The 24345-nt window shown below is 41.0% G+C and overlaps 1 protein-coding gene across 3 annotated transcripts in view; it reads right to left on the bottom strand.

Annotated features, from left to right (window-relative positions):
* The window catches only part of arhgdig (Rho GDP dissociation inhibitor (GDI) gamma), a 61411-nt gene that overhangs the window by 18460 nt on the left and 18606 nt on the right, over positions 1 to 24345 (bottom strand). For all 3 annotated transcript variants that reach the window (XM_078161313.1, XM_078161312.1, XM_078161311.1), the window contains exons 2-3: positions 2701 to 2874; positions 64 to 147 (exon numbers count right to left, since the gene is read on the bottom strand). In XM_078161313.1, coding sequence (XP_078017439.1) covers positions 64 to 147; positions 2701 to 2869 — 253 coding nt within the window. In that variant the 5' untranslated portion in view covers positions 2870 to 2874. The remainder of the gene's footprint in view (positions 1 to 63; positions 148 to 2700; positions 2875 to 24345) is intronic.

The raw sequence follows: 24345 nt of genomic DNA, 5'->3' as shown, positions 1-24345 counted from the left end.
AAATCCGCAGCCATTAAAGCAGGACAGAGAAGAATAAACAGAGGAGTGATGAGAGGGACGCACCTGTCAGGTCCATGGTGATTGGTTCAGGAGCCATGTCACACAGCAGGGTCAATCTGGTCACCTGGATGTTCGGCACGTTGGGGTCTGGTGAGGAAAAACAGTCTGGTTATGACAGTATTCATTCATTTTACTCTTCTTGTAGAGTTAGATCAGAAGATCGAGTCAGGAGATGATTAGCTTAGCTTAGCATAAAGACTGGACGTAACCATGCACGTCATACAACATGTTATATATTGTTTGTTTGATCCGTACACAAACAGAAAAAACTACAAGTTGTGGTTTTATGGGAGGTTATGTGGTGGACTATTTCTTCAATAAATGGTCTTGTAAAACTTTCATAGATGGTGGTAGTGATTCAAAGATCTGAGGATAAGTGAAGAGAAGGCTACAGCGATCTACAGCAACGCTCGCAGCTTTGTACTTAGTAGTGCTTTGAGCTAAAAAAAATCCCCACATCTTAGTTTAGTATGTTAGCATTTGCTAATTAGCACTAAAGGCGACAGGAATGTCATAGTTTTCACATTCTCACTCCGACCTCATCACATATCAACGTTTGGTCATGGACTTTCCACATTTTTTTTTATCCAAAAACAAAAGCACGTGGTTGGGTTTAGGAGAAAGCCAAACCCTCAAAAGAACAGGGTTTGACTTTCTAATCTTACGGGACGTAAACATCACTCTCCTGGGTGAAAGTCTGAGTTTGTTAGACCCATCCACCACCTCTCCCGCCCGCCCTACTCGGACTTTCGCCGCCTTATCTTTCGCTCTTGTCCCAACAGGTTTCCCCCTGAGGCCACTGAGCGAACTTAAACTGTAACGGTGCCTCGTACTCGTACTCGTCATCCTCCGCTTATCCGGGTCCAGGTCGCAGGGGCAGCATCCTCAGCAAAGAAGTCCAGACAGTCCTCTCCCCAGCCACCTCCGTCAGCTCTTCCGAGGGAACCCCGAGGCATTCCCAGGCCAGCCGGGCGATCTAATCCTCCAGCGTGTCCTGGGGTGGCCCCGAGGTCTCCTCCCGGTTGGACATGCCCGAAACACCTCCCAAGGGACGCGTCCGGGAGGCATCCTTACCAGATGCCCGAACCACCTCAACTGCCTCCTCTCGACGGGGAGGAGCAGCGGCTCTACTCCGAGTCCCTCCCCGATGTCCGAGCTCCTCACCCTATCTCTAAGGCTGACCCCAGCCACCCTGCAGAGGAAACTCATTTCGGCCGCTTGTACTTGCGATCTCGTTCTTTCGGTCACTACCAAGAGCTCGTGACCATAGGTGAGGGTAACGGTGATTGGTATCATAAATACGTTAAAGGGCGGCTTTTTTCGCCAGTGTCTGACCCAGCAAATCACTGCTCAAGTGCCGTATTTCGACGATTTCGGATTGAGTCAGTATATCGTCAAAGTCATTAGAATTCATCCTCTGGAAACCATGAATTTTTGCACACAATTTAATAGTAATCCATCAGTGGGTAATTCAGATTGCCACCTTAGATATGTAAAAAAAGCCCTTTTCTGGGCTATATGCCTTTGAAAAGGTAAACCCATCCCCATTATGGTTTCCTTTTGTCTTTTGTTAAACAGTTAGTAGCAATCTATAAAAAAATATGTTATGAAATATATGCTTATTCTACATAAACTATAAATAAGCTGTAAAACTATTCAATTAAATGAATAATTCCTTACTTTCTTTGGTATTTTTTGTTATATATATATGTTATATATATATGTATGTATGTTGTATGTCATGTGACGAGACATGTGTTTTCAGCTGTAGCGCCATCACATTTCAACCACAATCAAACCGAACAAATGGAAATGGGAATGTGACTGTGTTTGTTGGGGCAGTTGACATTTAACAGAAGTCTGTTTTATCAAACTTGGTACAGTGCAATTATCTTTTGGAAATTATGCATGACTGATGATTTTTCATTTAACAGTAAGAAAAATCTCACTGACCCGCTGCAGAACTCCAAAGTACCCCTGAGGATATCTATACGCTCATTCGAGAAATGCTGATCTAGTTGTTGAGTTATTTCAGTCTGAGCCAATGTGGAGGACTGACTGACTGAATTAAAATGCCATTTCTAGAGCCACACTGCTAGAACGGCAAAAAAATATTAAAAGCCCATTGAAATTAATGCTGTAATTGTACATATTGAAATATCACAGTCTATACACATCAGTTGCAGAAGACAGTAACCACTCCATCATCAGTATTTTGGGCTATTGGGATTCAACATGGACAGATTAAAAGATAAATGGCCTCTGTTAGACAATAAAATCCTCCCCTCCTCTTTACTTTTTCTTTCTTTATTACAGCCTCTCCCAGTGTTTTCAGTGTTACTAAGATGTAGATGGGGCGGTGTTGAGTTACAGCAGTGGGGGAGTCAGAGCTTTTCTACTGATATCAGCTGTCATGGCCTGGCTGCTGGGTTAGAGATGCTGAGGCAAGCAGGTCTGTTCCAGTGTGTGTGTGTGTGTGTGTGTGTGTGTGTGTGTGTTTGATCAGAAGTTGATGACTACGAGGGACTATGCACCAAGTCGTTATATTGAGTGAATAGTGTTGCAGCAACACTGGGTACCAGGGTGAATCACCAGCTCTTCTATCACCTCAGATAAACAATAAACAATAAACACACACACCTGCCAGCATTGGTGTCATCCCCAGCAGGGTCTGCTTGTACTTGACCAGACTCTCATCATCTTTGTCCAGTTGCTGAATCTCATCCAAAGTCTTCTGGACCGGAGCGACGTAGTTTAGGTTTCTGTCGTCCTCCTCCTCTTCAATGTACAAATCCTTCTTGTCAGCCATGAGACCTGCCAGAAACAAGAGAGAAGTCCATTAAAGGGATGCTGTTATATGTTACAGTGATTGATTAGCAGTTTTCACCAGGTGATGTATCTCCACACTCCTGACAGATGAACTCAGCTTCCTGTTTGACACCATACGTCATGTTCCAAATGTGTCCATTTGAATTTACTTTAAACTGGATTATTACTGTTCATAATACATCCTCCTGAGAGCCCAAAGTCACAATGTCTTCAAACGAGACAACACTAAAGTCCCAATGTCCTCAAATGAGATGATAATAAAGACTCAATGTCTTCAAACGAGACAACACTAAAGTCCCAATGTCTTCAAACGAGACAACACTAAAGTCCCAATGTCTTCAAACGAGACAACACTAAAGTCCCAATGTCCTCAAACGAGACAACACTAAAGTCCCAATGTCCTCAAACGAGACAATACTAAAGTCCCAATGTCTTCAAACGAGATAATACTTAAGTCCCAATGTCTTCAAACAAGATAATACTTAAGTCCCAATGTCTTCAAACGAGACAATACTTAAGTCCCAATGTCTTCAAATGAGATAATATTTAAGTTCCAATGTCTTCAAACGAGATAATACTTAAGTCCCAATGTCTTAAAACGAGATAATATTTAAGTCCCAATGTCCTCAAACGAAACAATACTAAAGTCCCAATGTCTTCAAACGAGATAATACTTAAGTCCCAATGTCCTCAAACGAAACAATACTTAAGTCCCAATGTCTTCAAACGAGATAATACTTAAGTCCCAATGTCCTCAAACGAAACAATACTCAAGTCCCAATGTCTTCAAACGAGATAATACGTATGTCCCAATGTCTTCAACGAAACAATACTTAAGTCCCAATGTCTTCAAATGAGATAATACTTAAGTCCCAATGTCTTCAAACGAGTTAATACTTAAGTCCCAATGTCTTCAAACAAGACAATACTAAAGTCCCAATGTCTTCGAAATAATACTTAAGTCCCAATGTCTTCAAACGAGATAATACTCAAGTCCCAGTGTCTTCGAGATAATACTTAAGTCCCAATGTCTTCATACCAGATAATACTCAAGTCCCAATGTCCTCAAACGAAACAATACTTAAGTCCCAATGTCTTCAAACGAGATAATACGTATGTCCCAATGTCTTCAACGAAACAATACTTAAGTCCCAATGTCTTCAAATGAGATAATACTTAAGTCCCAATGTCTTCAAACGAGTTAATACTTAAGTCCCAATGTCTTCAAACAAGACAATACTAAAGTCCCAATGTCTTCGAAATAATACTTAAGTCCCAATGTCTTCAAACGAGATAATACTCAAGTCCCAGTGTCTTCGAGATAATACTTAAGTCCCAATGTCTTCAAACAAGATAATACTTAAGTCCCAATGTCTTCAAACAAGATAATACTTAAGTCCCAATGTCTTCATACGAGATAATACTTAAGTCCCAATGTCCTCAAACGAAACAATACTTAAGTCCCAATGTCTTCAAACGAGATAATACTTAAGTCCCAATGTCCTCAAACGAAACAATACTCAAGTCCCAATGTCTTCAAACGAGATAATACGTATGTCCCAATGTCTTCAACGAAACAATACTTAAGTCCCAATGTCTTCAAATGAGATAATACTTAAGTCCCAATGTCTTCAAACGAGTTAATACTTAAGTCCCAATGTCTTCAAACAAGACAATACTAAAGTCCCAGTGTCTTCGAAATAATACTTAAGTCCCAATGTCTTCAAACGAGATAATACTCAAGTCCCAGTGTCTTCGAGATAATACTTAAGTCCCAATGTCTTCATACGAGATAATACTCAAGTCCCAATGTCCTAAAAGAAGACAATACTTAAGTCCCAATGTCTTCAAACGAGATAATACTTAAGTCCCAATGTCTTCAAACGAGTTAATACTTAAGTCCCAATGTCTTCAAACGAGACAATACTAAAGTCCCAATGTCTTCGAGATAATACTTAAGTCCCAATGTCTTCAAACGAGTTAATACTTAAGTCCCAATGTCTTCAAACGAGTTAATAGTTAAGTCCCAATGTCTTCAAACGAGACAATACTAAAGTCCCAATGTCTTCGAGATAATACTTAAGTCCCAATGTCTTCAAACAAGATAATACTTAAGTCCCAATGTCTTCAAACGAGTTAATAGTTAAGTCCCAATGTCTTTGAGATAATACTTAGGTCCCAATGTCTTCATACGAGATAATACTCAAGTCCCAATGTCCTATATTTCAGTGAAGGTAGGCTAAATAACAGAAATGTCTCAGTATAGTTTGACCAAGTGACAACCTCCATGGCTGAAAAATGAGTTAACAAGGAAGTGCCAAAGAATTGCAGTTCTTTGAGCTGCCACTTGAGGCTGGCACCAGAAGCAAGTCAATCCCCATAGACACCCATGTTAAAATGACCAATTTTACAGCAGAAATAAACATGTTTACTGCCTGGTACAAAATATGGTTTTGGTGTCTATAGCTAGCTTCCCTCTTCATGAGAACTGTACAGGAAGTGAATTTTTATATAACTTAGCCGTTTGCGTCTTATTACGGCTTAAAGTTACACATAATTAAGGACAAACTGTGTAACAACTGGTGAACTAGGTGAGAGTGGACTCAAATGCACAGTTCCAGTAAAATAACTCCGTCTTTACTGGTCCAAAGGTAGGTTTGGTACACAGACGGACTATCAGTGGAGTGGAGGCAAACATATCCAATAGAAATGAGGCAGAGTCAGAGTCAATCAACAGGCTAAATCCAAAAAAAAAGAAAAAGACACAGGGAAACAAAAGGCTGGAACACTAGACACACAAGGAGCTAAGACGAAGTAGCACTGAGAGAAAACAAGATGCATACTAAACACTCTGGTGAGGGGAAGGATAACGAGACACAGGTGAGGCTAATCAGGGTGGGACAGACAATCAGACACAGGTGAAGTCATCAAAAGGGAGGGAAAACTCACAGGGGCAGGAAGTGAAGTGATCTGAAAGGAGATATGTGAGTTTCAAAGTAAAACAGGAAACAACATGAATGAATGAAATAAAAAACAACCTAGGAAATTTGAGCTGTGACAAACTGCCTTAAGTGACAGGCTTTTTGCTGATAGTATCCTCAGCTTCTTCTCAAGTGCGAAAGCCACAGTGTCGAACTCGGGGCTTCAAAATGGGAGTCGACAAACCGATGGTAGCTATGTCTGTTATTTTACAGTCTATGAGTTCAACAGTACCATACGTTACTGGACAATAATACCACTCAACAGTAGTGGTACTGGTATGTGTTACCATATTCAACAGCACCCGAACTGCATCCTTCAAAACAACCATAAACTTGACTTAACACCCAGCAATTTCAACAAAAACCGAACATTACAACCTTCACAAAGTCAGAATTTATCGCAGTAATGTTGTTTTTGACTGCATCTGACTTGGCTAGGTGTACCCTACTCAATAGACTGGCAACTGAGAGTATATTAAAAAATCAAATCATAATTTCTATTTTTCCAAATTAGTTGAGCTTCTCCACAATCCTCCCACGTACCCTCTGGCAATAAGGCAAGTGACATGAGAGATATACAAGGCAGTTGGATGAATGGATGGGTTCAGTGGGAATATAAACTGAGAGGAAGCTGTTATAGCAGTAATGTTAAAGGAACAGTGTCATTGCAGCCCAGCTATTGCTCTAACTTGTGTTTGACAAAACATGCTCTATAGTGTTGTATAATGTCTCAGTGAATATTCAGAGAAAGATGATAAGTGCCTACACCCATTACACTCTCTAAGAAACAGAAATAAAATAATAAAAGCTGACTTCTCCGTGGCAGTCCCCTGGAAAGGGATAAAAAAGGAGAAGGCAAAGAACATTTGCAGCAGAGCTCATCTGCAGTCAATATTTCTGTTAAATTTCAGTGACTGAAAACTCAACCGGCACAGGCAAGATTACTTTACTGTCTGGGATAAGATGCACATTACTCTATGTAGGCCAGCTCCAGCCATCCGGGGTTTGATTTCATCAGGGATTTTGATTCAATATTGAATTTTACAGACATTCGATAATGTGTTCTGCAAGCTGAAATTTCATTTCAGCATCTTCCCCTCATCCGCACCTCCAGAGGGTGAATACTTGCAGACTGGAAGGATTTGAACAGACAAAGTAGTCACCAAAACACAATATCACAGTAAGGTGACACATTTATTCCAAAACGAGAATGTAAAACACAGGCTCTTATTCACCAAGATACAACAGCGTTAGTTTTGTTTCAGCATTGGAGGGGGACACATATTAAATATGCGGTTCGGACTCCACCAGAAGATTTTGTGCATCAAACACGTAACTTTCTTCATTCTGGTGAATTTTTATGCGCCAATTTGTGTCATTTTTGTACCAGTTCATGGTGTAAATATCTTTAATTTCTTGTCTGCTACTTTCTTGTTTTCATTGGGCAAGGGGAATGCCCATGTTGTAAATACTGTCAGTAATAAACAAACTCAAGATTCTTCAGGTTCATCTGTAGCCCCTTTTCACACTGTCTCTTCAAGGTGGGAATTTCACGCCATATTGCCGCCTCACTGTTCTGTATTAAAGTTACACTCACAGAATGAGGGGATAGAGTTGTCTCGCCTTAAAGGTTGCACCGGAGGTTGTAACCAGTTTTAATTTCGTTGATGGAAACTATGATGAAATTTTTTCATCAGCGACCTTTTTTCCATGACGTAAACTTGACAGTGACAAGTGAAAAATAGATCTTAACAATAAAAACTAAGAGGAAATCTATGCTTCATTTTTGTTGATAAGACGTGACGAAAATGTTCGTAGTCAATTATTGGACATTGAAAGCCAAGAACAGTCATGCTTGTAGTTATCTTCAAAAATCAGGAGAGTTTCATCCCACCAGGAACTCTCCTGGAGGAATGAAAATGTTTGTGGTTGACTATCGGACATTGAAAGCCGAGAACGGCCATGCTTGTAATCATCTTCAAATGCCGAATGAGTGACAGGCTGGTAAACGTCAGTAAATAGTCTGCACCAGGAGCACCGGAGCAGTGTCAGCTGTAATTCACCAGTAAAGAATCTGCTGTGTGTGTCTGACTGTGGATGGTGGAGCTGCTGAATGGATTTGTGGAGTTTGTTAGTTACAGCTATGGCTGTTAGCAGTTAGCTCCACTTGTTAGGCGCAGAATGGCAGCAGAGCAAGCAGCCACCAGCCACTAGTAATCCCCACAGGACTCCCCTCAGTCTGGACTGTCTCAGGAAGGTTAATGGGTTGATGCTGTTTGACAGGCAGGTAAGAGGCTCAGTTATCTGTGAGTGTGGCTGTGTTGTAAGTGAACAGTCTGAACTCAAATCAGTTTTCTCTGACAGAGATGAAAGTTTAGTTTTAATCGCTGACTCCATAAGACATGAGTTAACACCTTCAGACTAATATGGATTAACTGGATTAGAATAAAGATAAAGAAACGACTAAAAGTTCCGTAGACTAAAACTAGACTTAAACTATGAAGGATAAAATTGGCTAAAATGTGACTAAAACTAATAAATATTTTTATCTCAAGACTAAGACTAACTCTTAAATAGCTGTCAAAGTTAACACTGGTAGTAACAGCGCCAAAATGATCTCTGTAGTAAAGCGACAGCCAGCAGAATGGGATCACGGGCGGCACAGGTGTGACATTCTGATGACGTGTTATGTGTGCGACCCACCACAGGAGGTTTAAAAGAGCTGGTGGCAGTTAGCAGCTAATTCAAAGAAGAAGACCAGCGGCCAAATATGTCAAAGTGGAAAAACAAAGGCAGCCTCCAAGCAGAAGACGCGATCGGCCGCCATATAACAGGGATGGTAAATGACTGTTATTGCCATGTTAATGCCATTGCTACCTTCTGTCTTTTTTCCAGTAGTAATAGAGGATGTGGAATAAATAAACTGATAAATTACCTATTTAGTATCCTTCTTTCACCAACTTAAAAACACACACACACACACACACATAGAGAGAGACATATCATTTATGAATTGTTTCATGGTCTCCAACACGAATGGACAATGCATTCCTCTAGACTCCAATTATCTGGAGAACAGGACACACAGACACAAACTCTGCTGCGGACGTCTATTTACTGTGCTGTAACAGCCTCGTGTAATAGCCTCTGGTTTTGTTTTTACTGTTCATAATGAGGTGGCTCAGCGTACATGAGCCTAGAGCTGTGTGTGGAGGTAATTGGATGGCACAGGGAGTACACACACACACACACACACACACACACACACAAACTTTAGTCACAAGCATACCCATCGAACGGCATATAAATGCAAGGTGTTACAGATTCTGTAAACATTAGTGGAAATCAAATGTGTTAAACAGGGACGTAATGACCACACACACACACACACACACCTCTGTTCGTAGCAGCACCCCACCCAGTCAAGGCCAAACACGACTGCCTTCGCCCGTCACCATGGCAACCCTTTCAACTCCCCTTGCAGTGACATCACCTTTGCTGTGGATCTGTTTTATAGGACTGAATATACACAGCGGAGCATTTATTTTTACTTGCAGCAAAAGAGAGCCACGGTGTATCAGGTTTAATACACCCTGCACACACACACACACACACACACACACACTTCCAAGAATCTATATTTAACAGGCTGGTTTCATTTTTAATGGATATAATGTCTTGGTTGTATTTTTTTCTCAAATCAATATTCAGCCAAAGTGCATTTTTACACAGACTATCTTTATTAGATCTGCATTTTTTTTTTCCTACAGTAAAACATTTTTTGCATTTTTCAGCCTAGTCTCACTCCCAGAGCGTCAAAATACGCCACTTGGGCAGTGTCCCAGGCGGCACTTTAATGACGCCTGGGACAGTGTTTAGCGCCAGTGTGAGACGCAGCGGGCTTTCCAAAACCTTCCAATTCAAACCCATTTGCATCATTAGTTCTTCTTATACAGAGACCCTTCAGTATTGCTGCTACAAAGTCCCTTTATTAAGCTCCCTTTGCTTTTTTGTACAGAGCCAAACGATGATGGCATCATGTCGCCTTAGTGTGTGATTATGTCGGCATTCCAGAAGCAAAAGAGGCGTGACAAGTGTTGGCAGCACTTTCTAAACAATAGCAATGGAATAAATTGGCATTAACACTAATTTACCATCCCTGTAATATGGTGGCTGATCCTGTCCTCTGCTCGGAGGGTAGGGAGCTTCCAGACCTCATTGCCTCACCAATTTGTGGACATTTTTAGTTGCTGTTCTTCTTTGAGTTAGCTGCTAACCAGTAGTAGGGCGCATGCGTAACTCATCATCGCAGTGTCACACCTGTCCTGTCCTGCTGGCTGTCCCTTTAAAGGGAAATTTCGGTTTATTTCAACCTGTCTCCTATTGTTCTAAATTTGTTTAAAGTGACTAGTGACATAAAAATAATAGTTAGCATGTTAGCCGTTAGCCTAGATACAACTGGGGCGCAGTAGCGTCAGACCTGTTAAAACGTAAGTGAACGGGCATACTTCAAGTGCAAAGTTAGTCCACTAAATAAGCCTTTTCTCCACAAAGACCACCTCATATCGTTAGGATAAATGTCAGAGAACATATAGAATACGACATGTAAACGCGTTGTCCTTACCGGTGTGGTGCCATGTTTGTTTACATTTAGCTCTGCTTTCCAAAGTGTGGCCGAAATATCGCGAGAACAAGCAGCAATCTCATGCCATGCCTGAAATCTCGCGAGCTCTAGATAAAGCCAGCTGGATAATACTCCAGGTGGAGGTGTCTCGTCAAATTCCTCCTCCACAAAGTCGAAGTCTGGCAAAAAGTCAGCCATTATTCTATAAATCTTTCATAAAATAAATGAATGAACTTTTCAGGCTACTGTCCGGTTCTGCCTTCCAGCTGTTGCTGCTTGTTCTTGCGAGAGTTTGGCTGCACTTTGGAAAGCAGAGCTAAATGGTAAACAATCATGGCACCACACTGGTAAGGTAAGACAACATGTTTACATGTCGTTTTCTATATGTTCTCTGACATTTATCCTAACGATATGAGGCGGTCTTTGTGGAAAAAAAGCTTGTTTAGTGGACTAACTTTGCACTTGAAGTATGCCCGTTCACTTACGTTTTAACAGGTCTGACGCTACTATGCGCCCCGGCTGTATCTAGGCTAACGGCTAACATGCTAACTATTATTTTTATGTCACTAGTCACTTGAAACAAATTTAGGACGATAGGAGACGGGTTGAAATAAACCGAAATTTCCCTTTAACACAGGTGTTGATTTAGTGCTGTTAATAGCTCCGCTGCTGGCTTAAAGGAAAGAAACTCTGTCCCCACACTCTGTAATCGTACCTTGAGTTTAGCTTATGCTAAACAGGTGTGGAAGTAGCCGCGCTAAACAGCAGCGAGTGCAGCTAGTTAGCAAGCTAAACAAGCACAACGCAGGAACAAGCGTCAATAGGGACGTCCTGGGTAGGGAGCTAGCTCACTTCATGCCGGACAGTTAAATCTCTAGCAATGGTTCTGCTGATGCCAGGTTTTGCAAGGTGAAAGGCAAAAAGATTGCAACAGTCTGATTGGCCTTTACAGGCGTTTTGAGAAAGGTTCTTCATGTTGGTCTCACGAGAACGCAATCATACGTGTAATACGAGAACATACATGTTTTACGAGTGAAAGGGAACAGCATGACATTCCCACCTTAAACTGGCAGTGTAAAAGGGACTTTTGTTAGACGCTTAGAGCAACGGACATCATTTAAAGAGCATAAAAGTCCGCTCAGGGTGGGTGGAAGGAAAGTTGGATGGGTCCCAGGAGAACCAGTGTTTTTAGGCAACAGTTGGTGCTCTTTGTGTTAGATCCAGCTAATTTATGGAGGGAGCTGGAAACATGCGGAATTACAATTGTTAATGTAAAAAACGCGTGCTTTGAAATATTAACACCAATATCTCGTGCTGATTTCCCCATCTCCCCTCCACACATATTACGCTCTCTTTAGTATGTCAGATATGTAGGTTATACACGGCTCCATAAATGATTCAGCCAGCTGTATTTACATATCAAACTGCAGCCCGCCCCCACGAGAGCTTGCCCGTACACACACTGCAGCGTAAAACATGTTTCTGAGCTGCTATTAAAACCAGTTTCCACTCTGACATCTGAGAGCTGCTCTTTGATCTGCAGACTGCTGACCTGTCACAGTAACCGCATCAATTAACATTTATTTTGAAAGGCAGGGTTTGGTCCACTGAGATACGGCTGAGTGTTTTAGTATGGATTCATTTTAAAGCTGTAGTAAGTGGAAACCTGTCAGCCTGAGAAAAAAAAATCTCCTTAAACCAGGTTAATTTAGTTTTATCAGATGCAGAGAGTCTGTTTCAATAAATCTGATCTGAAGACAGATTTTTATGCTGCTGATAGAAAATATACAAATAAAAATATTTCCAACATGCAAATTTAAACTTCCTATGTGAAAACCTGGAATTGTTTTCTGTAACATTTTGTGCATGGAGCACTTTAGTAAGATGCATGACTTAAAAATACAAAAGATAAATAAAAACAACAGTAAATGTGGAAATAGATACACTGCCTGGCCAAAAAAAAGTCACCACCAAAAAAAAAAGGTCATACACTCTAATATTTTGTTGGACCGCCTTTAGCTTTGATTACGGCACGCTTTTGCTGTGGCATTGTTTCGATAAGCTTCTGCAATGTCACAAGATTTATTTCCATCCAGTGTTGCATTAATTTTTCACCAAGATCTTGCATTGATGATGGTAGAGTCTGACCGCTGTGCAAAGCCTTCTCCAGCACATCCCAAAGATTCTCAATGGGGTTAAGGTCTGGACTCTGTGGTGGCCAATCCATGTGTGAAAATGATGTCTCATGCTCCCTGAACCAGTCTTTCACAATTTGAGCCCGATGAATCCTGGCATTGTCATCTTGGAATATGCCCGTGCCATCAGGGAAGAAAAAAATCCATTGATGGAATAACCTGGTCATTCAGTATATTCAGGTAGTCAGCTGACCTCATTCTTTGAGCACATACTGTTGCTGAACCTAGACCTGACCAACTGCAGCAACCCCAGATCATAACACTGCCCCCACAGGCTTGTACAGTAGGCACTAGGCATGATGGGTGCATCACTTCATCTGCCTCTCTTCTTACCCTGATGCGCCCATCACTCTGGAACAGGGTAAATCTGGACTCATCAGACCACATGACCTTCTTCCATTGCTCCAGAGTCCAATCTTTATGCTCCCTAGCAAATTGAAGCCTTTTTTTCCAGTTAGCCTCACTGATTAGTGGTTTTCTTAAGGCTACACAGCTGTTCAGTCCCAATCCCTTGAGTTCCCTTCGCATTGTGCGTGTGGAAATGCTCTTACTTTCACTATTAAACATAGCCCTGAGTTCTACTGTTGTTTTTCTTCGATTTGATCTCACCAAACGTTTAAGTGATCGCCGATCACGATCATTGAGGATTTTTTTCCGGCCACATTTCTTCCTCCAAGACAATGGGTCCCCACTATCCTTCCAGTTTTTAATAATGCGTTGGACAGTTCTTAACCCAATTTTAGTAGTTTCTGCAATCTCCTTAGATGTTTTCTCTGCTTGATGCATGCCAATGATTTGACCCTTCTCAAACAGACTAACATCTTTTCCACAACCACGGGATGTGTCTTTCGACATGGTTGTTTAGGAAATGAGAAGCAACTCATTGCACCAGTTGGGGTTAAATAACTTGTTGCCAGCTGAAAGATAATCGCCCATGCAGTAATTATCCAATAGGAGGCTCGTACCTATTTGCTTAGTTAAATCCAGGTGGCGACTTTTTTTTTGGCCAGGCAGTGTAAATAAATGTAGCAATAAATACAGGAATAAATAAATAAATATGGAAATAAATGAATAAAAAAATGCTGAAACAAATACAAAAATAAATAAATGTGTAAATAAAGAAAGGAGTAAATAAATAGATAAATGCGTAAATAAATTAAAGTTGATAATTTAACATGGCATTAATATATAAATATCTAAAAATTATTTCTACATTTTTGTACAACTGCATTTTTGTATTTTTGTGTATATTTTAGTGAAGTAGGAGGTCCTCAACTCTGCATGTATTTCTTTATTGATGCATTTATCTATATATTTCCATCTTTATTTCAGCACATATGTATTCCTTCTTTCTGTATTCATTAATTTATTTATTGATAATTATGTAATTTTTCATCTTCCATTGGGAAGTCAAGCATTTTAAAAAGTTTCATGAGACCAGACTGACTGGTTAGTTGTGCGAGTTTGAACACTAGTACAGTAATTCCCAACCGGTCTGACCACAGGGTTCAGATTTCACATTTGTTCGAGGTCCACGCAGTTTGATACATTCTGAGTCATATTTGTGTTTGGCCATGTTGTCCAGCTAATTTGCGGTCTCTGCTGACAGCAGAAAATGGCACTTCAAAATAAAGAGCCCGGTCTCTCCCCAAAGTTGACGAAATCCGGTGCTTGGGCAGTGACTTGTGGTGTCAGAGACCCCCCCCAAAAAAAGGCGTCCTTTAACATCGGCATGATACGCGGCTGGTTGCCGTTATAGTTTGACGGCGCGCGGCAGCGTCAGGGGAAACGTGGCAGGACAAGAACAAAAGTTAAGGCAGCGAAAGTCCAAGTGGGGCGGGTGGAAGTGGTGGTGGATGGGTCCAACAAACACCGACTTTCACCCAAGAGAGCGTAAGATTCTAAAGCCAAACCCTGTTTTTTTTCTCCTAAACCTAACCATGTGTTTTTATTGCCTAAACATAATCTTGCGCGTTTGTTGTTGAAGGAAAAAAACCCCCACATCAATTTGTGTTGTTGTACTGACATAGTGCATTTATTTTGAAAGAGATTGTATGTAGATGTTAAATTTCCTGTGAAAACAGAAGTGTATTTTGAAAGAAGACAATGCATGTAATAGGCAGAACTTGACACGGCGTCCCAGAACGTCAACAACCAACACGCCAAGGGAACCTTCCACACTGTATCTGGACGTGGAAAGTCCATGACCAAACGTCGATATGTGATGAAGTCAGAGTGAGAATGTGTTGAAATAAAAGCTCTAACCTGGAAATTCACTGTACTTAAAAATAAAGTGTGCTTTTTACAAACTTGCGGTCACTTGGGGTCCATTCAGAGTGGACCCACAACCCACTTTTGGACTGCAACCCACCAGTTGGGAGCTACTGTACTAGAACATTTTGTGTTGACTTGTTTCAAAGGCACTAATAACTCGCATCATACACGGGCGTAATTGCTGAATCGATGAATAAACTTCTCCCGGTACGTCCTCGGCATCATACGTCTCCTAAGGATCTCAATGCTGATTGGCTATTGTGGCGTGAATTGGTCGCTGAAGTTCAGATTTTTCATCTCTCTCAAGAAGCGCATGATGTAAAATTGCGCTACTCGCTTAATTCACATATTTCGCATTTTCTGATCACCTGACGGGAATTCATGTCTAATCGCATCTTTACATTGACTTTAAATCTAATTCACTTGTACACAGTTTTATTCGCGCCCTGTATGAGCAGTTTTCTAAAATCTCTGAAAATTTTTCTTTTCTTTGCACAATTTAATCAGTTTTATCTGTTACAAGAGAAAAGGAAAAAAATGACTCTTCTCATTGCCACAGCTGAATTAAGCCGAAACATGCTCAGCTAAAACCCTCCATATTGTGTGAATCTGGTGTCAGAAACAAGCTCGCGAAAAGCCAGCCAGTGCGTGCATGCATGTGTGTGTCATGTGGGTACATGTGTGTGTGGTCTTCCAACTGTTTCAGTCCCCCCATCTGTGATGTGATATTAACTGGTGGATTTTCTTTGATGGCCGTAAAACTGCCTCATTACCTCAGCAGCTCCATCCTCTGCATCATTACACTCATGCCTGCTGTAAAATATGTGCTACAAGTGTAAATCAGCTCTGTAAGGTCACAGGAAAAACTTAAAAGTATGGATGGTGGGGAATTTCATTTACGTATTTTTATTTTACATAAAAGAAGGTGAGAGGGGACATGTGTCTGAAGAGGGATGCTACTGGGAAACAAACATACAAGACACCTGTCACCTCTAAAAGTCTTTATTACTGTGCCACAGTGTGAGCATTTATTATTTATGGGGATTTGTAGGCCCCTCTAGGTGCTGCGTGAGTGCCAAGAAAATAGTTAAATAAATTGGGACTCATTTATCTTCACTGTTTTATTTCAGCAACTGCAAAATGATTAATCTTCTTCTGTCTGTGTAGAAAACATTTTATATTTTCTGCAGCGTTTTGAACCGACTTTTACCTTTTCACCTGCAAAGTTGAAACCCTGTCGTAAATCAAACTGCATATGCAGAAGATTTTTTTTTTTTTTTTTTACAGCTTTAAAATTAAGACAGAGGATCCACAGCCCATATGTAGAACCACAAGACACAGACTAAGTGTTCATCTGCTGATATTTAGAGCTAAACCAACACGTTTAGTGAAAACCAACACAGCAAGCTGTCTTGGCAGGGGAGAGGTGGCTTCAGGGGGAAGAGGGATTCAGGGAGGACTGCTCGCATGAGACCTCAAACACACACACATACACACACAGTATGCTCGTATAGACAAGGCATACACAGTAATACTCACACGCACACACTGAACACGTCCTCTTGGTGAGCCTTTCACAAATGTATCCAGATTGTGACTTAATCTATTGTAGCTGGTTGGCAGATTGTGTCTTCAGAGCTGTTTCCTGTCCTATTGCTAAGCTAAGCTGACTGGCTGCTGGCTGTAGCCATAGACTGTGTAAAAGAAGTGGACTTAGCCTCTGGGTGTGACAACTGAGGCCAATGCAAAAGTGCCTTAAACCTGCATTGTTTCTAATGGCCAGCAGGGGGCGACTCCAGTGGTTGCAAAAGAATTTCTATGGGATAAAAGTCTGACCCTGCCTCTCAGTTTATTACCCCAGTAAACATTTTCCTAAAGAGTTCAAGTCTTCTTCAATACAGCTTGTTGTTCATTTTGTAAATTATGGTCTCAATTAGAGTAATATAGACGATAAAGAAGGGTGTGCTTTAGGGCGTGGCTCCCATGTGACTGACAAGTTGCTACCACAGCGACCTGTGAATCAGGTCCTCGGGTTCTTAGTTAGATCTGCCCCTCACTCCTCTACAGCTCCACCCTCTTGTCCAAATATGGTCACATCTGGCTTCAAAAAACCAAGACAGCTGCAGCCAAAATACCAAATTCGGGGCTTCAAAAAAGGAGTCTACAAACCAACAGGTGACATCACGATGGCTATGTTCACTACTTTTATACAGTGTATAGCCTTAAGCATGATTTATACTTGTGTGTCAGCTCCATGCAGAGTGTACACCATAGCCTACGTCATAGTCTACGTATATGGCCTCCGCCGTTTTGAGCATTTATACTTATGCAGTGGTGTGTCTGTGTCTCTCTGCAGTTACACCTCCACCTTTCTGTGAAGTGCTGTAAAGTTTCATTGATTCAAAACACACATTAAACACACATTAAACATGGCTTAATAGAGACAGTTTCAAACACAAGTACATAAATCAGCTTCACTGTAACTCACAGCATTCACAGACAAAGCACTTGTCTTTATCTGGACACATTTTCCCCACAAATACAACATGCTAACGTTATTAGCACAAGCCTATGGCATTTTACATTGTATAAATTAGCCTAGCAGCTAGCGGACCTTTCCTCTACTCATATGAAGCCAGGGACAACAGCAACATTTAACAAAGGTAACGTAACAAAATAGGCTCCATTACAACTCACAAAGTTCACTGACAAAACAACTGTCTTATACTAAACACGTTTTCCAAACAAATATAACATGCTAACGTTATTAGCACAAGCCTATGGTAGTTTACAGTGTATAAATTAGCCTAGCAACAAGTGGAGATTTCCTCTGCTCATATGAAGCCAGGATAAATCACACACAATACTTAAATGCTATTTTCGTGGAGGCTTTATTGTCTTCACAGTTTATTGTTTCTTATCTGTGAAAATAAAGAAAATAAACACCTAGTTTCCACTGAGGGAAATGGTTTCAGCTTACAGAAACAGACAGGAGGTCTGCCTCGCCACGACATGTAGTTACATTTCTGGGGAGATGCACATCAGGACATCGATTTGACGCAAAAGTATAAATCCCGTTTTAGTCCCTAGTCTGCCTGCTCGATGGGCCCAGTGATGCCGAAGCAGCGCCGATCATTCGGGTAATTTCACAACATGGAAACAGAGCTTTTTGGCGTCATGTGGCAGTGAGCAACTTTCATAGGAATGAACGGAGCGTTGCCACCAATGTTGTATCCAGGTCTCTTAATACATCCATGGCTGTGATAAGAATTCATTGAGCAAGCACAGGACTTTGACCCAGGAGACCACTGTTTGTGTCCTGTGTGAAGGTAAAAGTCAATGTTGAGTTATTTTGTCACCTGAATCATTAGTGACTCGTTAGTCACTGGCCACTTGAGTCATCAGTCACGTGAGTCAGCTGATGTGACCAAGATCAACAACGGTCTTTTTCTAACCTAACCAAGCCAACCCCCATGTGTCAAGATAAAAAGGCGAAAGGCTGCCAGTGGCTTCAAAATAATGAGGGAGCCTCTGCCCTGGTGTTAAAATATGATGAGTAGGGATGAGCTCATGTTGAAATTAGAATCAGAATTTTTAAAAAAATCTGCTTGTTTTGACATGTATTGAAAATACTGCACCATAACTGGGGCATTACTGGGACGAATCAAAGATAAACTGCTCTTCTTTTTCCTCAACAGCCTTCCTCTATTTTAATAATCACTTCCTGTCTGCCTCCTCTTTCCTTAACCCAGATAACTGTTCACTGTGTCAGGAAAACACTAGTGTGTGTCTACCATGTGTGCGTTTGTGCCCTAAGTGTTGATTTGCTGTTTTTTTATAGTCCTTTGAGGCCCGCTGTCACTGCTCTGTTCTAATACCATAACGAGACCTCTGGGACACCGAAACACACGCACACATATAAGAAAAACACACACGCAGCGGAAGATAAAAAGGCATCTTTCAGGTATCTGCAAAGCCAATAACAGCTTTTACAGTGAAGGAGAAGGCCGTAAAGGAGGACTGATAAAACAAACAGCATTACAGCAGGCCATGAGGAGGGTTTGCCTCTATCTCCAAGGCTGCTGTAAGTGCGTGGCCTTTTCCGACACAGCACGGCCCGAATCAATATGTCACCTGCGAGATTTCCATGTAAGGCTGCAGATGCGCCGTCAACACTGGAGACACTCATGACACTTCATCATGCTAACCAGCAAATCGTTGAGATCTCATTTCCCGCATGTTTCCGTGTTGATGAAAGGCTGAGATGACAAACAAATGATATCGCCTGCTGTTATTGGTGATACCAACACACTGAGGGTGTCTCATGACACTGCAGCTTCTGTGGCATATTGTATTACTGCGGATCTGACACGCTTTCACTATTAAATATGCTTTGCAGCTGTCAATAGTGATTGTGGTATGATGCAGCTTTTTTACCTGAAGATTTAAATGTGATTTTGCAGTTTTAATACGTCATACTTCTGCTGTAGTAACAACACATTCTCACTCCGATCTCGTCACATATTGACGTTTGGTCATGGACTTTCCACGTCCACATATGACACGTGAAAGGTACCCTGGGTGTGTTGGTTGATGTTCTGGGACACCGTGTCAAGTTCTGCCTGTTACATGTATTGTCCTCTTTCAAAATAAACTTCCGTTTTCACAGGAAATTTAACATTTGCATACAGACTCTTTCAAAAATAAATGCACTAAGACCTTTTTTTCCTTCAACCAAAAAAAAACGCAAACGGGTTTAGGCGACAAAAGCACGTGGTTAGGTTTTGGGGAAAAAAGAAACAGGGTTTGGCCTTAGAACACGCGAACACTAGTGATGTGCGGGTCTGGGTTTTTTCCAACCCGCAGGTCCCGCATTTATGAAATTATTTGACCCGCTTCATCCCGCCCACACAACCGCATCTATTTTCACAACCCGCCCCACCCTGCCCTCGCCGCTATTAACTTACCCGTCTTGTTGCTCTCATGCTTGTATAGCTTATCACAGGAATTGCACTTTACGTAGCCAATGCTGCTGTCGACTGCTGCACTAACTACCTCACAGAGATTTAGCAGCTTGGCCTTCTTTTCTTTTAACTCCGTATAATCTTTCCCTCACTTCTTCTTCCATCTTCACCACTTCATTGATTCTGGTTTGTTGTGGCCGCTGCTTAGCGCTTTTGTGACGTCAGGTCACAGGTTACGTAACGTGGATTTACCTAACCTACAACAGTTTTGTTAACAAGTATGCTATATCCCACATATTTAATCTTTAATGACTCGCCCCACCCGCCCCGCCAATAAAGTGAACATTTCTTGACCCGACCCAACCCGACCCGCAGGTAACCTGCGAGACCCGCGGGTTACGGGTCGGCCCGTGCATCACTAACGAACACCACTCTCTCTCGCCGCTTAAACTTTCGTCCTTGTCCCGCCACGTTTCCCCCTGATGCCACTGGGTGCCATTAAACTATAATGGCAACCAGCCGCGAATCATGCCGACGTTAAAGGACCTTTTTTTTCGTTGGTTTCTGACGCCGCAAGTCACTTCCAAAGCACCTGATTTCGACGACCTTAGACACCAATCCAGTTCACAAGCAATTCTGCTATTACGCCATTATTCACACATAAACTAACTGAACTCCAAGACAATAATGCCCACCAGTAAATAAATGTGACACAACTGAAGTTATATTTGAATCCATATGCAATAAAATACACCCTTATTCAATTTAATACACTTCAAAGTTTTGCTGCTACAGCTTTTCTTGCCTAAAGAAAGGGTTATAGTGGTTTATGTTTTATGCTTCATTAACTTGTCTGTTTGTGTTAATGTTAGCATACATTTTAGCATCACAGATAAACATTTTAAGGGATTTATGACAAAGTAAAACAAGAGGTAAACACAATGAAATGAGCCAGAGATAACTTGTGGCCATGTTTAATGTGGTATTACAATGGAAATGACTGTAATTATCCCTCTACTAAGAGCAGTCAGGGTAACACAGTCAGAGCAGCTTTAATCACTAGACATTTCCATGCAGGTGAATGTGTCATAGTGTAGTGCAGTCTTTTTCTGTTGGCAAACCAGAAACCCTCTGCAGGCTGCTGCAGGTTTAGTCAAACAGAGAGATGAAGTGAAACTCTACTCTGTTCCAGAAGAAAACCTCATCCAAAATCACATTTACATTTATTAACTAAGCCTTGGAACATAAATGTAACCAACGTTGTGTCATGGTTCACTATGTTTAGATGAAGACTACGTTTTTTTTTAATGATCTGTTTATATAATATTTCAATCTGCCTTTAACAAACAGCATTTTTCCTGAGCCCTATATCTTTGCAGGCTTAGCATCACAGCTTAACGAAAAAGGTCAGGGTGGGGCTGCAGCCTATCCCAGCTGACACTGGGCGAGAGGCAGGGTTCACCCTGGACAGGTCACCAGACTATCACAGGGCTGACACATAGAGACAGACAACCATTCACACTCACATTCACACCTACGGACAATTTAGAGTCACCAATTAACCTGCATGTCTTTGGACTGTGGGAGGAAACTGTCGTACCCACAGAAAGCCCATGCTGACACAGGGAGAACATGCAAACTCTGCACAGAAGGGCTCCCCCACCTCGGCGTTGAACCAGCCACCCTCTTGCAACAGTGCATCACCTCGCCAACGAATATATACAGGAAAAAAATAAATAATAGAATAAATAAATGCTGAAATAAATGAAAGAATAACAATGCTCAGGACCTTTTTAAATAAATATAATACATTTATTAAAATCCTGTTTATCAACTTTAATTTTTATGCATTAATGCATTTATTTCCATAATTATTTAAACATGTATTTATTAATTTATTTATTCCCTTTTAATAATCTTTTATGCATTTATTTATTTCAGCATTTATTCATTTCTTATTCATGTCATATTTGTTTATTTGTAGTTATTTATACATTTATTTTTCTATTTACATAATTACTGATTTATTCATACACGTATATATTAATCATCATATTTATTCCTGTATTTATTTCTACATTATTTTAAATTTATTGATACTTATAACTAACTAAACTATAGATATTTCTTATGTTTACTCTTATTCTATTCTTCTTTTATTATATTGATGTATATATTGTACTTAAATTCTCACAGTCACATCCTCAGCACAGTGACGATATATATTTTATTTTTAATATTTTAATATCTTAAGTACTATTCTTTAACATGATGCACATTTTATTTTTATTTTAATGCACATTTTCCTTTCTATTTCATTTTATTGCTTTATTTTTTACATACTTCTATTTCATACTCTTATAATTGTAAATTATAAATAACTGTATTCTTGACATCTGAGTGACTGTAACGAATCATAATTTCCCCTTGGGAATCAATAAAATATTTCTGATTCTGAAACATTTGAAAACATTACTCTAGACAAGGATGTGGGAGAACTCTACCTAACGGGCGAAACTAAGTTATGATGATGGAAGTACCTGCACTACTGCCTTTTAAATCTTCATCTGAGCTGTAGCTTTTTTCTCTGGTCATGCAGTAATTGTTTAACTTTATTTAAAACCCCAAAGGATTCAATTTCCATTTGCAACTGCTGTAGTGGATACAGATTTATCTAGAAACTCCAGGATTACACTGAGATACACAAGCAGGTGAAACTGAGGCGAGCCCAAACATGACATCATCGCTTCAGCTCTCTATAGACAGCAAGTAAAAAGAATGCACATCCACCCCTTTCATTAACCTCCTCCACACTTACTCACTCACTCACTCTCTCACACACACACACAGTAATATGTCCTCAGCTGCTCTGTCAGCCCTGTAGAGACAGCAGGTTGTCTAATTGACTGACTTGATTGGTCTCGTATGTGTCTGCTCACCCGCTCAACCTCATTTATCACTGCTGGGACAAAAAAAAAGGGAGGAGGTGTGATGTGAGGAGGAGATACAGTTTCTTAAACACATGTGACAAGCTGACAGCATGTGTGAGTGTGTGTGGAGAGCAGAGACGAGCAGGTAAGGAGAGGAGAGAGGGAATGTGAGGAAGGAAGGGAAGAGGATTAGAGAGTGAGGTATATACCGGTGGGTTATTTAATCTGACAGTGTGAAACAGAGGGAGGAGGAAAGGAGGACAATAGGAGAGAAAGAAAGAAGGACTGAAGGAGGGAAAGAAAGTGAGGACGGATTAGAGAGAAAATGAAGATGGAAAGATGAAGAAAAGACGAAGAGAAGGGATTTCAATTAGCCTGTTTGAGCGCTTACTGCTCGCCGCCTGCACCGGTCTGCACTGATTGACAGCTCATGAAGAGTGTTCTGCCACATGGGCCTCACCCACTCACCCACTCTCTCTCTCTGCCACACACACACTTTCCTCACTTTCTTTCCTGGTAACAGCTGCTGACAGAACACGTCGATCTCAACCGCCAACATTTTCCCTTTGTTTTCCTTTCTTTTGTGTTTACCCCGTCTTCCTCCTCCTCTCCTCCCGCCTCCTCTCTTTCTCATCTTCCACCTACTCACATCTTCATCCTCCTCTTGCCACTTATCTCCCTCCTCCTCCTCCTCTCCGTATAACTTCCCCTCCTCATTGCTTTTCTTTTAACCTCTTCTTCTTTTCCTCTCCAAATGAACCTCTTTACCTCGATGTTTCTCGCCCTCCTTCCTCCTCGCCTCGTCATTCACCTCCCTACTCCTGCCATTTATCTTCCACTCAGTCACCTCCCACGTTCCCATCAAAATCTCCTCCTCCTCCTCATTTTTCAAAACTCAATCTCAGCCAAGTGTTTTTGACAAGATTCAATGTGTCACATATATTCACAAAAACAGCACAGACAGCAAAATCCACTTTAGAGGTTCAGTGTGTGGGATTCAGGGGGCTGTACTGGCAGACATGGAATATAATATAATAAGAATGATTTCTTTGGTGTATGATCACCTGAAAATAACAACCGCTGTGTTTTCGTTAACTTAGAATGAGCTGCTTAAATCTACATAGGGAGCAGGTCCTCATCTATGGAGTCCGCCATATTTTTTAAATGTGAAAGTGCATTATTCAGCATTTGTTTTGGCGAGGAAGAGACCTTTGTGTATAATTTGGTCCCTGATTAAAACTGCCTGAATGTTTGGATCTTCAGTTCTCAGACAAACAAAGTGAGCACACATTAGCAGGTGCAGGGCTACAAGCCCAACCAAACAGCAACGGAAAAACACAGATTTTTAACATGAAACTGTTTTATTCAGTGTTTTTAATGGTTTTAATCACCTGGCACATTTGTTTTGGATAGGAAGAGAACTCTGCAGATAATTCAGCACCTGGTTAAAAATGCCCCAATGTTTGGATCTTAAGTTAATAGGAAAAA

Source organism: Epinephelus lanceolatus, chromosome 18 (assembly GCF_041903045.1).
Source record: "Epinephelus lanceolatus isolate andai-2023 chromosome 18, ASM4190304v1, whole genome shotgun sequence".
NCBI lineage: Eukaryota > Metazoa > Chordata > Actinopteri > Perciformes > Serranidae > Epinephelus > Epinephelus lanceolatus.
The sequence above is the reverse complement of the archived record's forward strand: the minus strand, read 5'-3'. Positions and strand labels throughout refer to the sequence as shown.